The following is a 14,066-nucleotide window of genomic DNA, read 5'->3' as shown; positions in this document are numbered from 1 at the left end:
CCTAAACCAGTTCACTCTGGTAAAATCAGACGGAAACAATGAGACCTCTTAGGCCACGGAAATGTGCTAACAGAACCGGTAGACCCACCTGTGAACCAGCCCCGCACAGAGCACAGCTCACTGTTTTCAGAGAAGGGCTGGCTGTGGAGGGAGAGCCTCGGCCCCACCCGGAGGCCACAGCCGCCTGCGTCCGGGCCTTTGGGGGGTGTGGGGGGCGGGGGCACACCCGGAACACACACACACACACCCCGCTCGGGGCCCAGGCCTGCGGTGCCGCCGCTTTAAGGATGAAGGATGAGGATGCGGATGCTCTGGGGCCGCCGCGGTGCCGCTTTAAGGATGAAGGATGAGGATGCTCTGGGGCCGCCGCGGTGCCGCTTTAAGGATGAGGATGAGGATGCTCTGGGGCCGGCGGCGGAGGATGCAGCGTGACGTCAGGCCCCGCCCCCGGTGATGCTGCAGCGGCGGCCGGCGGGCCTGGGGCTGCGGGCCGGGACCGGAACCGGGACCAGGACCGGGGCTGAGCGGCCGGCGGGCAGGCCCGAGCCCAGCCTCCAGGAGGGATGCCTCCCGGCTGGACCCGCAGGTACCACCTCCCCCCGCGCCTCCTCCCCTGCTGCTTCCGGCGGCCGCGGGTGCGGGAGGCGGCGGCTCAGGCCCAGGCGATCTGGCGCCGGCGGGTCGGGGTCGCCGGCAGCCTTTGTGGGTGGGTCTCACCCGGGAGCTGTGAATGGGACCCGCTGGGCGCCCTGGCCCTGGGGAGCGGCTCCCCGCGGGAAGGGGGGGCGGAGGCCTGTCCCTGAGTCACCTGGGCAGGTGCGCCAGGTGCACTGCCCCTCCCCCAGGCTGAGCCGGGTTCACTCTCGGCGTCCGGTCAGGCTGTCACCAGCCCAGGGGCTGCCCTGCAGAGGGACAAGCCCAGGCCGAGGCAGGGAGCTCCCAGCCGCTCGGTCCTGGACACGGAGTGACCTCTCTGCTCCGGGCGCCAGACACCGGGCTTTGCTCTCCAGCCTCGCAGGAAAGGAGGCGGTGCCGATGGGCCCGGGGCTCCTGGGTCAGCTGCCCACACGCAGGGGCCACAGCCCAGTGATTAGACTGTGAACTTCCCGCCCTCAAGCCCAGCAGGATTCACCCGAGGGCTGGTGGGAGGCAGAGGGTGGGAGGGACGCGGCCCTGGGTGACCTCTGGCGGAGGGCGGGTTCCCTGTAGGAGATTAGACAAGAGGAAAGGCGTTTGGCGCGTGGGAGGGTCGCGCTAAGCACTCACACGGCCTGGACACTGTGTGAATTTATTAATCACTAGAGGCCCCGGGCACAAATCCATGCACAGCGGGGCCCCTCGGCCTGGCCTGCGGGGTCAGGCCAAAACAGTCCCCTGAGGGTCCCAGATTGTGAGAGGGTGCAGGCCAGGTGAGGGACCCCACCACTGCCCTATGGGGCCAAGGAGGGACGCAGGAGGTTGGCCAGCTGGGGAGGGACCGTGGGAAGGCTCCAGGGTGTGTCCGGCCTGTCTCACTCAGTCCTGATCAGCTGGACCCCAGCAGCAAGCTAACCTGCCAGTTAGAGCGTCTGCCCCCTGGTGGTCAGTGCATGTCACAGTGAGTGGTTGAGCGGCCTTAGCATATCACTAGCATATTGAGTTTTGATTGGTTGAATGGCTGACTGGTCAGCCAGATACTTGGCATATTAGGCTTTTATTACAATATATAGGATGTACAAGGGCTTTGTACATCCTATATAATAAGAGCCTAATATGCCAAGTATCTACCAGGGGAACTTAAATAACCAGCTGAGCTTTAACAAACCCTAAAACCTGATGTGAATTGCGTTCGCCATGGAGGACAGCTGTGCACGGACTCCTCAGGGACTCCTGTTCCTGGTGGAGAAGAGCTGGGCTGTCTGAGGTCACAGATGAGCCCCTTACGGAGGTGAGAGCGGCCAGCCCAGCCTGTCCTCCGGGGACGCCCCCATCCTGAGCTGGTCTTCAGGCCTCGGTGACCAGCTCACCGGCCGCGGCCTCCGCTCTCCCGCACGCCATCGGCCGATGCGGCGCCCGGGCTGCTTTCCCCGGTGGCTCCCGTGGCTCGCAGGCGGGACGATGTCTCCTGTCTCTGCGCAGCCAGTGTCTGTGTGCTCCTCACTTGGCGGAGGGAGCACGGGTGGGGAGGTGGGCGGGAAGGTGGGTGGGAAGGTGGCCAGAGGACGAATGGGTAGATGAATGAATGGACAGACAGACGGACGGATGGGTGGATGTTGAGAAGGGGAGATGAGCAGATTAGAGCAGCGGTCACCAACCTTTCAGACCTCATGGGCCACCAGTGGTCCATGGACCACCGATTGGGGACCGCTGGACTGGAGGATGGGCAGGGCATATGAGGATGGAAGGGGTGAAAGGTTGCCTGGGTGAGTGAGGGGGTGGGAGGGTGAGTGAGGGGATGGGAGGGTGAGTGAGGGGGCGGGAGGGTGAGAGAGGGGGCGGGAGGGTGAGTGAGGGGGCAGGAGGGTGAGTGAGGGGGCGGGAGGGTGAGTGAGGGGGCGGGAGGGTGAGTGAGGGGGTGGGAGGGTGAGTGAGGGGGCGGGAGGGTGAGAGAGGGGGCGGGAGGGTGAGTGAGGGGGCGGGAGGGTGAGTGAGGGGGCGGGAGGGTGAGAGGGGGCGGGAGGGTGAGTGAGGGGGCGGGAGGGTGAGTGAGGGGAGGGAGGGTGAGAGAGGGGGCGGGAAGGTGAGTGAGGGGGCGGGAGGGTGAGAGGGGGCGGGAGGGTGAGAGGGGGCGGGAGGTGAGTGAGGGGGCGGGAGGGTGAGAGAGGGGGCGGGAAGGTGAGTGAGGGGGCGGGAGGGTGAGTGAGGGAGCGGGAGGGTGAGTGAAGGGATGGGAGGGTGAGAGAGGGGGCGGGAGGGTGAGTGAGGAGGTGGGTGAGAGAGGGGGCGGGAGGGTGAGTGAGTGGGTGGGAGGGTGGGCAGGGGGGTGGGTGGCTGGCTGATGGGAGGGAGGAGGGATGGTGAGTGTACATTTATCTGCCTGTCTGGAAGGGTTGGGCAGACGGGTGGGTTAGAGGAAGAGGGGGTGGGTCTGTGGACGGATGGACTCAGGGTTCCCCGTTGGAACCCAGCCTTCCCCGGGTGGAAAGGGCCAGGGGGTGCCAGTCGGGGTGGCGGAGGGGGCCCCCCCGGAACGCGGACCCTGGAGGTGAGGCCGGTGAGTGACTGCCATCCCCGGTGGGCTTTCCCCAGGAGCTGCGAGCGGCCGCCCTCACCATGACCGCCCCGGCCGGCAGCCCCCCTCCGGGAGAGGCCCTGGGCCCCCCCGCGGCCCCCCAGGACGCCTGGCGGCCCCCGGCCGCGGGCTACGCGGGCGCCGCCGCCCGGCACATCAGCCACCGCGCCAACAACTTCAAGCGGCACCCCCGGAGGCGGAGCGTCCGGCCCTCCCCGCCCCCGCCCCCCAACACCCCCTGCCCCGCCGAGCTGGTGGGCTTCGGGGACCTGCCCCCCCAGCGCTCCTTCCGGGAGCTGCTCTGCAACGGCTGCATCCTCTTTGGCATCGAGTTCAGCTACGCCATGGAGACGGCCTACGTGACGCCCGTGCTGCTGCAGATGGGCCTCCCGGACCAGCTCTACAGCCTCGTGTGGTTCATCAGCCCCATCCTCGGTGAGCGCACCCGGGGGGGGGGGGGGGGCTCCCGGAGCCCCAGGGCCTGCCGCTCCCGGTCCCCGGGGATAAGGGGGGGCAGGGCCAAGTCCACTCGTCAGTCCGGGGCCGTAGGACACACAGGCATGGCCGCCATCCCCGTGTTTTAGGAAACTTGGTCTAACCAGCTGGCGGGACTCAGCGGTTGAGTGTCAACGTAGGAATCAAGAGGTCCCGGTTTGATTCCCGGTCAGGGCACAGGCCCGGGTTGTGGGCTCGGTCCCCGGTGCGGCGTGCAGGAGGCAGCCGGTCAATGGTTCTCTCTCATCATTGATGTTTCTCTCTCTCTCCCTTCCTCTCTGAAATAAAATATATAATTTATTTTTTTATTGATTTCAGAGAGGAAGCGAGTGAGAGACAGAGAGAGAAACATCAATGATGAGAGAGAAAACCATTGACGGGCTGCCTCCTGCACGCCCCAAGGGGGGTGGAGTCTGCAACCCGGGCCTGTGCCCTGACCCTGCACTCTGTAAGCTGATGTTCTATCCACTGAGCAAACTGGCGATGGCAAATATATATATATATATATTTAAATAGCAAAATAAAACAAATAAACCGGCTTCTAGAACAGGTTTGGCTGTCCCCACGGACCCGCGCCATCCGGTGCTGCCCTAACGGGGGAATCCAAACCATAAGCCGTAGCCCGAGGGGCTGGGTCTGGGAGGAGCTGGCTCTGCGTGGACTCCCAAGGTCACGGCTGCCTCGTGGCGTACGAGGGCCGAGGAGGGACGGAGGGCGCGGAGGGGTCCCGGGGCCTGTGTCCTCCGTTCTCAGGCGCAGGCACTTGTCGCTGACTTTCCACGTCTGAGACCCGGGCGGCAGGGAACGCGCAGAGCCGGGTCCGTGGGGGCCCCTGTGCGCGGGGACCCCGGCAGTGACCCCGCAGTGACCCCGGCAGTGACCCCCGCCCGCTCTGTTCCAGGATTCCTACTGCAGCCACTCTTGGGTGCCTGGAGTGACCGATGTACCTCAAGGTTTGGACGGAGACGCCCTTTCATTCTTGTCCTGGCCATAGGTCTGTTGTTTGGGAATTGAAATTAAAATAAAAAGCAAAGCAAAGAGCCCCGCTTCCTCTTAGCAAACCCGGTGCTGGCCAGGCGCTCAGCCGGATCCACCCCCCGGCCTGGTGGCCGCCGGACCCGGGCTCTGGCCTGGGAACAGCTTGCTTTGTATTTATTTTCCTGCGTCAGTTTGAGCCATTCTGCTCTCCTTGGCGGCAGAGACCCCGATCCCAGTAAAAGCAGAAGGACCGGGTTAGGAAGGATTCTCGGCCCCGGGGTCCGGGGTTCCCCGCGGGGCCGGTCCGGTTCCCGGGTGACCCCCCTCCCGCCTCAGGGGCGCTGCTGGGCCTCTCGCTGCTGCTGAACGGCCGGGACCTGGGCGCGGCGCTGGCGGACGGGGCGGGCCAGCACCGCTGGGGCCTGCTGCTGACCGTGGGCGGCGTGGTGCTCATGGACTTCAGCGCCGACTCCGCCGACAGCCCCAGCCACGCGTACCTGATGGACGTGTGCGGGCCGGCCGACCAGGACCGCGGCCTCAACATCCACGCGCTGCTGGCAGGTCAGTGCGGGGCCGCGGCCGGGCCCGCCCTCACGTCCGGCTCACCGGCCCCGGCCCCGGGACGGGTCTCCGTGCGAGGCATCGGCCGTGACCGGGCGGATGGGGGGTGACCGGGCGGCTGATGCTGGTTGTTGGGGGTTGTGTCCTGCGGGTCCCGGGCCCCCCATTCCCCGCTCCCTTTGGGGAGTCCCGGGGAGGACACAGGGCCCCGGGGGAGTGGCCCCGGAGTGAGGCGGGCTCCCCGCAGGCCTCGGCGGCGGCTTCGGCTACGTGGTGGGCGGCGTGCACTGGGACCGCACCGGCTTCGGGCGCGCGCTGGGCGGGCAGCTGCGCGTCCTCTTCGTCTTCACGGCCGTGGTGCTGGGCGCCAGCACCGCCCTCACGCTGCTCAGCATCCCCGAGCGGCCGCTGCGGCCCCGCGCCGGGCCCCGGCCGGCCATGCGGAGCCCCAGCCTGGCGCTGCCGCCCTCGCCGCCCGCCCCGGGCCCGCCCTCCGGCCCCGGCAGCCCCCTCTCGCCGCCCAGCCCGCTCACGCCCCGGTACGGCAGCCTCCTCAGCGGGGCCGGCTCCCCGGCCGCCCTCAGCACCTTCGCCCCGTCCTTCGCCGCCTCCCACATCGACAGCGTCCTCATCGACTGCTTCACGGGCGCCCCGGACACCCCGGCCCCGGCCTCGCCGCCCGCCCTCAGCCGCAGCTTCCCCCGGGCGCCGGCCTGCCCCCGCCCGGACCCCGGGGCGCGCGGGGAGGCGGGCGGCCTGCGGGTGGGCTCCCTGGACGCCCCCGCGCCGCGGGCGGCCGGCATCCTGAAGAGGCCGCAGAGCCTGGCCCTGCCGGACGCGGCCGGGGGCGGGCCCGAGCCCGGCCGGAGGAGGACCGTGACCTTCAGCCAGCAGGTGAGGGGGGGCCGGGGGGGGCGAGGGGGGCTGAGGGACCGGCAAACCTCTGGGTGCGAAAGGGAGTGAGCGGCAGGCTGTGCAGGCGGAGAAGCTTCCGGAAGGCTGTGTGCAGCGTGTGGGGTGGGAGGGCTGGCTGGGCGGCGGCACGGGTTTGCGGGATCCGAGCAGCTTTCGGGGTCTGAGCGCGAAGAGGCCCCTGGACGCGAACGGGCTGTCCCCTCCTCTGCGGTCCCCCAGCAGCCGGGCCCCGCCCGGGGGGACCCCAATGCGGAGGGGGGAGGGGAGTGGGGGGGGCGAGCTCAGGCAGGCCCCCTCCCGGGCCCGGGAGGCCCCGTCTCACAGGAGGTGACCTGGAGAACCGCCGGTGGCTTTCCCCCTAATTGGTGACATTTTGAGAGAGAGGAAGGGAGAGGGAGAGAAAGAGAGAGATCGGTGGGAGAGGGAGACCGGTCGGTCGGCTGCCTCCTGCAGGCCCTCTCCTGGGGATCAAGGCAGAAACTCAGCAGGTGCCCTGACAGCAGCCCTTCGGGCATGGACCCCCCACCCCCCACCCTGCGGCCAGGGCTGCGGCTCCGTCTCCGAGCCCGGGGCCTGGCCGCTCTCACCACCTCCCCGGCCACCTCACCACACTCCGGGCAGCACTGCCCGCTGCCCGCTGCCCACGCCCGGGGGCGGGAGGACCGAGTGGCCGGCGGGTCCGGCGGGCTGTCACGGCAGAGACGCCTCCTTAGGGGCCGGCATTGCTCCCCGTCCCCGCGGCCACTCAGGCCGCTCCACGCCGGGCCCCCGTCCCCGTCCCTGTCCCCGTCCCCGCGGCCACTCAGGCCGCTCCACGCCGGGCCCTCGTCCGTCCCCGTCCCCGTCCCCTAGGCCGCTCAAGCCGCTCCACGCTGGGCCCCCGTCCCTGTCCGGTCCCAACGCTCCAGCCGGCGCAGACACGGCGGTTAGCGGAGAATCTAAGCCTGTGTGCTGGCAGCTCCTTTTATAACGTCCGTTCTCCCGCGGTGGGCTGTGTCCGAAGGAAGGAAAACGGAGCGAACAGGCCCCGCGGCTCAGGTGGCACAGGTGGCCCCGCTGTCCCTCCTCCGGGCGGGGCTGACCTTGGACCAGCACCTCGGCGGCGTGCTTCCTCTCTGGTTCCTCCCGGTCCGGTCCGGTCCGGTGCTGACCCAGCACAGCCCCCCCCCCGCCCCCGGGGGCCAGGGCAGCGGCTCCCCTCTGCCCCGGGGCCGCGGCTCCGCTCCCCGGCCGCGCGTGTCTGCCAGGCGGTCACGGCGGAGGCTCCTCCGGGGGCTCCCCCTCGGCGTGCCCGTCGGGTGCCAGGGGGCGTCGGGTTCACAGAGCCCTCGCCAGGGCCCGAGGGCCTGTTCCACCCCGGGCAGAGGGCAGTGAGCAGAGGCCGTTGGGGGCCCGTCCTCCGCACCCTCCGGTCGGGCCTCCAGAGGGGCTGGGACCCCGACCGTGTGCCCTCGGGGGGCGCCGAGGAGCTCCGGGGGAGATGGGCCCCGGGCGCTGCAGGCCCGCGTCTGGCAGAGACCACCCGACCCCCTTCCCGCCCCCATTGGCCGGCGGCGGCTCTGATGCCGGCGGGTCCCCTGGCAGGTGGCCAACATCCTGCTGAACGGCGTCAAGTACGAGAGCCAGCTGCCCGGGCCCAGCGAGCCGGGGCCCGCCCTGTCCCTGCGGCACCTCTGCGCCACCATCCGCCACACGCCCCGCGCGCTGCGCAGCCTGTGCGTCAACCACTTCCTGGGTGAGCCCCCCTGCTCCCCACCCCTGTCCCTCTCCCCCTACTTCCCCACCCCTGCCCCCCCACCTGGGCGTCAACCACTTCCTGGGTGAGCCCCCCCCCCAATGTGTCCCTCCCCCCTGCTCCCCCACTCCTGTCCCCCCGCTCTGCCTCCCCCTGTCCCCCTTACCTGTGTGTCAACCACTTCCTGGGTGAGCCCCCCTGCTCCCCATCCCTGTCCCCCCGCCCTGCATTCCCCCCTGCCCCCCCACCTGGGAGTCAGCCACTTCCTGGGTGAGCCCCCCCCCATGTGTCCCTCCCCCCTGCTCCCCCACCCCTGTCCCCCCGCCCCGCCTCCCCCCGTCCCCCTTACCTGTGTGTCAACCACTTCCTGGGTGAGCCCCCCTGCCCCTCTTCCCCCCACTCCTGCCCCCCCCGACCTGGGCGTCAACCACTTCCTGGGTGAGCCCCTCCTGATCCCCCACCCTGCCACCTCCCTGCCCCCCCCCCCCCGGGAGTCACCCACTTCCTGGGTGAGCCCCTCCTGATCCCCCACCCTGCCACCTCCCTGCCCCCCCCTCCGGGAGTCACCCACTTCCTGGGTGAGCGCCCCCCACCCGTGCCCTGCCCGCACAGCTGCCTTCCAGGACCCGTGTCCCCTTAGCTCGGGGACGAGATCTCGGCGTGAGGCAGCTGGTGCCTCTTTAGGTCTTGAGTCCGGCGTTACCCTGACCGTCAGGAAACCCGCTGTTGGCGACGGGCCCGGCCATGTCTGTGCCGTGGTCATGGTCACGGTCACAGTCACAGCCCCCCCCCCCAGGCTGGCTCTCGTTCGAGGGGATGCTGCTCTTCTACACGGACTTCATGGGCGAGGTGGTGTTCCAGGGGGACCCCAAGGCCCCGCGCACATCGGAGGCGTTCCAGCGGTACAACAGCGGCGTCACCATGGGCTGCTGGGGCATGTGCATCTACGCCTTCAGCGCCGCCATCTACTCCGGTACGTGCGGCGGGCGGGGCCCCTCACGGGAGGGCCGCTGGCCTTGGTCCCATGGCTGTGGGTCCATGGCCGTGGGTCCGATGGCCTTGGGTCCATGGCCGTGGGTCCGATGGCCTTGGGTCCATGGCCTTGGGTCCATGGCCTTGGTCCCATGGCCATGGGTCCATGGCCTTGGTCGATGGCTGTGGGTCCATGGCCTTGAGTCCATGGCCTTAGGTCGATGGCCTTGGGTCCATGGCCGTGGGTCCGATGGCCTTGGGTCGATGGCCTTGGGTCGATGGCCTTGGGTCGATGGCCATGGGTCCATGGCCTTGGTCGATGGCTGTGGGTCCATGGCCTTGAGTCCATGGCCTTAGGTCGATGGCCTTGGGTCCATGGCCGTGGGTCCGATGGCCGTGGGTCGATGGCCGTGGGTCGATGGCCTTGGGTCGATGGCCTTGGGTCGATGGCCTTGGTCCCATGGCCATGGGTCCATGGCCTTGGTCGATGGCTGTGGGTCCATGGCCTTGAGTCCATGGCCTTAGGTCGATGGCCTTGGGTCCATGGCCGTGGGTCCGATGGCCTTGGGTCCATGGCCTTGGGTCCATGGCCGTGGGTCCGATGGCCTTGGGTCCATGGCCTTGGTCCCATGACCTTGGGTCCATGGCCTTGGGTCGATGGCCTTGGGCGGGCGTTGAGGACACGATTGAAGGCAGGGAAGGCGGTCCCAGCGCCGTCTCCTTTCGCTCAATGACCTGCGGGTCAGCTCGGGACCTGCTGCCCGTCCGGCCCGCGAGGCGGTCGGGTACCTGGGTCGGCGGAGGGAGGCCGGGACACGACCCTCTCCCGCTGTCCCGCAGCGATCCTGGAGAAGCTGGAGGAGCGCCTGAGCATCCGCACCCTCTACTTCGGGGCCTACCTGGCCTTCGGGCTGGGCACCGGGCTGGCCACGCTGTCCCGCAACCTGTACGTGGTCCTGTCCCTGTGCGTCACCTACGGCGTCCTCTTCTCCACGCTCTGCACGCTGCCCTACTCGCTGCTGTGCGACTACTACCACAGCCAGGAGGTAGGCGCCCGCTCCGCCCCGCCTCTGGCCCACCGCCTGCCCCCTTCCCCCAGCGGCTCCGAGAGCCCCCCGCCCCCTGCCCCCAGCGGCTCCGAGAGCCCCCCGCCCCCTTCCCCCAGCGGCTCCGAGAGCCCCCCGCCCCCTGCCCCCCCAGCGGCTCCGAGAGCCCCCGCCCCCCAGCGGCTCAGAGAGTCCCCCTCGCCCCCTGCACCCCCCAGCGGCTCAGAGACCCCCCGCCCCCTGCACCCCCAGCGGCTCAGAGACCCCCCGCCCCCTGCACCCCCAGCGGCTCCGAGACCCCCCCGCCCCCTGCACCCCCAGCGGCTCAGAGACCCCCCCGCCCCCTGCACCCCCCATCAGCGGCTCGGAGAACCCCCCTCCCCGCTGCACCCCCCAGCGGCTCAGAGACCCCCCCGCCCCCTGCATCCCCCATCAGTGGCTCGGAGAACCCCCCTCCCCCCAGCGGCTCCGAGAGCCCCCGCCCCCCAGCGGCTCAGAGACCCCCCCGCCCCCTGCACCCCCAGCGGCTCAGAGACCCCCCGCCCCCTGCACCCCCAGCGGCTCCGAGACCCCCCCGCCCCCTGCACCCCCAGCGGCTCAGAGACCCCCCCGCCCCCTGCACCCCCCATCAGCGGCTCCGAGAGCCCCCCTCCCCGCTGCACCCCCCAGCGGCTCAGAGACCCCCCCGCCCCCTGCACCCCCCATCAGCGGCTCCGAGAGCCCCCCGCCCCCGGGAATGGCCCCCATGCCCGGAGGGCCGGTGCACAGGGAACACGGGTCCCGTCAGACATCAGGGGGACCACAGGGGTGGCAGGTGGGAGCCGGAGGCTGGAAGGGGAGGCCCAGGGTGTCCCTGCCAGCCTCCGGGGTCACCTGTGCGCACAGGGCCAGGTGGGGGTGAGGCCCCCCCTTGGGCACAAAAGCCTCAAGATCAATGCTGTGCCCACCAGTGCTTCTAAAAACAAGACTCAGTGTCCCAAGCCCACACGGGACAAAACACCGGGACTTTAATGGCCAAAGACAGGTCCCTGTGCCGGCCGGGGACACATGCACACACACACACACACACACACACACACACACACGCTGCCTCCGTGGGGAGGGGAGACACACACACACGCACACACTGCCTCTGTGGGGGCGTGGGGAGACACACACACACACACACACACACACACGCTGCCTCCCTGGGGGGGGAGACACACACACACACACACACGCACACGCTGCCTCTGTGGGGGCGGGGGGAGACACACACACGCTGCCTTCGTGGGGGACACACACACACACACACACACACGCACACGCTGCCTCCGTGGGACACACACGCACACGCACACGCTGTCTCCATGGGACACACACACACGCGCACACACACACACACACACACACACACACGCTGCCTCCGTGGCGGGGAGACACACATGCACACACACACTTGCACACACACACACGCACACACGCCCTCTGTTGGGGGGGTCTGAGAAGGCTCCGCCCGCGGACACCGGGCTCACAGCTGTTGGTGGAGAACATCCTGACAATAACCCCCCCCCCCCCCCCCCCATTCACCAACCCTGGGACCAGCACCCCAATCCAGAGGAACCCCAGCCCGCTGCCCCAGCCGCCCCCTGGGCCCCCTGGAACCAGCACCCGCCCCCTCTGCGCCCAGCCGCCGGCTCCGAGGGGGTTTGGGGAGCTCGGACGGTGGCGGGAGCCGCGGTGGGCGCGGCGGCCCCCCATCAGGGTCACCCCGGCAGCGCGATGGGGCTCCCTCCTGCGCCGGCGCCCCCGGCACGGGTGTGGGCGGAGCGGAGGTTTGGGAGTCGGCCTGGAGGTCACCGTGGGGACGGAGCTTCCCGCCCCCCGTGGTTCGGGGCCTGTCACCCCCCCCCCCCCCGGGTGCAGGCCCGGGGCCCGGGTTTAGCTGAATCCCCAGGGGCCTGAGCACCGCCGTCCGCAGGTCCAGTCCAGCGGCCAGACCTCGCGGGCGGGTGGTGCCAGGCCCCTCCGGCCGCTGTCCTGACCCCGGGGCCGGAGGCTGTGGGCACCCGCACCCCGCCAGCACTGCAGGGCCCGTGCCAGCAGCACCCAAGGGCCCCGCTCCGGGGCTGTCCCCGCTCCGCCGGTCCCTGCCCTGCAGCCGAGCCTGCGCTGGGCTTGGTGAGGGGCTGCCTGCCCCCAGGAGGGCACCGGGCCCAGGCGCCCCGGCTGCGGGCGGAGCTGCGGGAAGGAGTGGCCGTCACCAGGGCCTCTGCACACTGTCTCCGGGCTGGGGGCCGGGCTCACCGCCGCCTCCCCCAGGGGCCTCCCCGCGCCCTGAAGCTGGATGTGGTCACACGTGCCCGTCCCCGAGCCCCCTGCCGCCGCCTTCCCGGGAGGGCACGGCACCCCCAACCCCCACCTCGAGGTGGCCACCCCTGTCCGGATAGAGGGCCAGACCGAACCCGCACCCAGGCGGTTTGGGTGGTTTGGGCACCCAGGCTGATGGGCACCCAGGCGGTACGGGCACCCAGGCGGTGGGCACCCAGGCTGATGGGCACCCAGGCTGATGGACACCGAGGCGGTGGGCACCCAGGCGGTGCACACACAGCGGCATGGGGGGCGGCATCCGCCTGCTGCATCGGTGGCTCTGGGTGGGGGTGGCTTGTGCTGGGACCCACACTGCCTCCTGCCACGTCACCCTGCAGCCCTGCGCACAGACACGGTCCTCCACCGCCCACCCCCGTGCCCACCACATGCCCGTGTGCGCGGTGGGCGGGGAGGGAGGTGTGTGACCGGCTCCTGGGGGACAGGGTGTGCGGCGGGCCAGGCCGCGGACAGAAGTGTGTCCGGACAGGGCGGCCTCCTCTCGGTGAGGGAGGGAGGACCAGAGCCGGGAGAGCGCCCCCCCTGTGCGGAGGGCCCCCTGCCCCGTTAGTCACGGATTCTTGTCGCCGCCGCCAGCTCTGAGCACAAATATTATTAAAGTCCTGGCTGAGCCCCGTGCGCGCTGGGGCTGGAGAATGTGAGGCCCCGGCGGCCGCGGGGACGGGGTCCGGGCCGCGGGGACAGGCGCTCGGGCCGCGGGGAGGAGGGCTCGGGCCGCGGGGACGGTGGCGGGGGGGAGGGCTCGGGCCGCGGGGAGGGGGGCTCGGGCCGCGGGGACGGTGGGGGGGGGGAGGGCTCGGGCCGCGGGGAGGGGGGCTCGGGCCGCGGGGACGGTGGGGGGGGGGAGGGCTCGGGCCGCGGGGAGGAGGGCTCGGGCCGCGGGGACGAGGACAGGGGCTCGGGCCGCGGGGTCGGGTCCGGCCGCACTGAGCGCCCTCCGGCAGTTCGCAGGGTCCAGCGCGGACGGCACCCGGCGGGGCATGGGCGTGGACATCTCGCTGCTCAGCTGCCAGTACTTCCTGGCCCAGATCCTGGTGTCGCTGGTGCTGGGGCCGCTGACGGCGGCGGTGGGCAGTGCCCGCGCGGTGATGTACTTCTCCAGCCTCGTGTCCTTCCTGGGCTGCCTCTACTCCTCCCTGTGTGTGGTCTACGAGCTGCCGCCCGGCCCGGCCGGCGAGGAGCGCCAGCCCCTCCTGCTGGGCGTGTGACCAGCCCGGAGCCACGGGCGGGAGCCGGAGGGAGCCGGAGGGCCTGGGCGGACGGACAGGTCTCCAGCTGGAATGTAAATATGTGATAAAACAATAAACGGCAGCAGCAAAGCCTGTGGTGTCTGGTGCGGCTCTCCTGGGAGTGAGAGGCCATGGGGAGGGGCCTCTTTCCACGTGCACTTGGGGGGCAGGTCTAAGAAGTTGCTTTTATTGTGGGTAGTATTACGGATGGCCCCCTTCTTCCCACCTGTGCCTCCTCTGCCCGCCCCGCCCCAGGCCTTCCCGCCCTGTCTGTGCCCTGGGGCCAGGCATGTCCGTATGTAAGTTCTTTGGTCCGGTTCCCCCTCCTGCCTCCTCTCTGAGATCTTCAGTCTGCTCCATGCATCCAGGCCTCTGCACCAATGTTGTTCATCAGTTTATGTTGTTCGTTAGATTCCACATATAAGTGAGATCGTGTGATACTTGTCTTGCTCTGACTGGCTTATTTCATGCAGCTCGATCATCTCGTTCCATCCAGGCTGTTGCAAAGGGGAAGAGCGCCTTCTTTTTCTTTCTTTTTCTTCTTTTTTTTCCTTTCT

The 14,066-nt window shown here is 69.8% G+C and overlaps 1 protein-coding gene across 1 annotated transcript; it reads left to right on the top strand.

The window, feature by feature from the left end:
- Window positions 1–421: 421 nt before the first annotated feature.
- SLC45A1 (solute carrier family 45 member 1) lies at window positions 422–13,617 on the top strand (the record flags this gene model as incomplete). The annotated part of the gene is given in 11 exon segments (XM_084875781.1): window positions 422–434; window positions 437–468; window positions 470–586; window positions 3,229–3,646; window positions 4,608–4,700; window positions 5,021–5,245; window positions 5,493–6,139; window positions 7,745–7,895; window positions 8,692–8,868; window positions 9,708–9,913; window positions 13,225–13,617. Coding segments are annotated over 11 exon segments (2,343 nt in total). The 3' UTR covers window positions 13,489–13,617.
- Between the last annotated feature and the right edge of the window lie 449 nt (window positions 13,618–14,066).

This window comes from Pipistrellus hanaki (assembly GCF_964339955.1).
Source record: "Pipistrellus hanaki genome assembly, chromosome: 2".
Lineage (NCBI taxonomy): Eukaryota > Metazoa > Chordata > Mammalia > Chiroptera > Vespertilionidae > Pipistrellus > Pipistrellus hanaki.
Note: the sequence above shows the minus strand (reverse complement) of the source record. Positions and strands in the feature narration are given on the sequence as shown.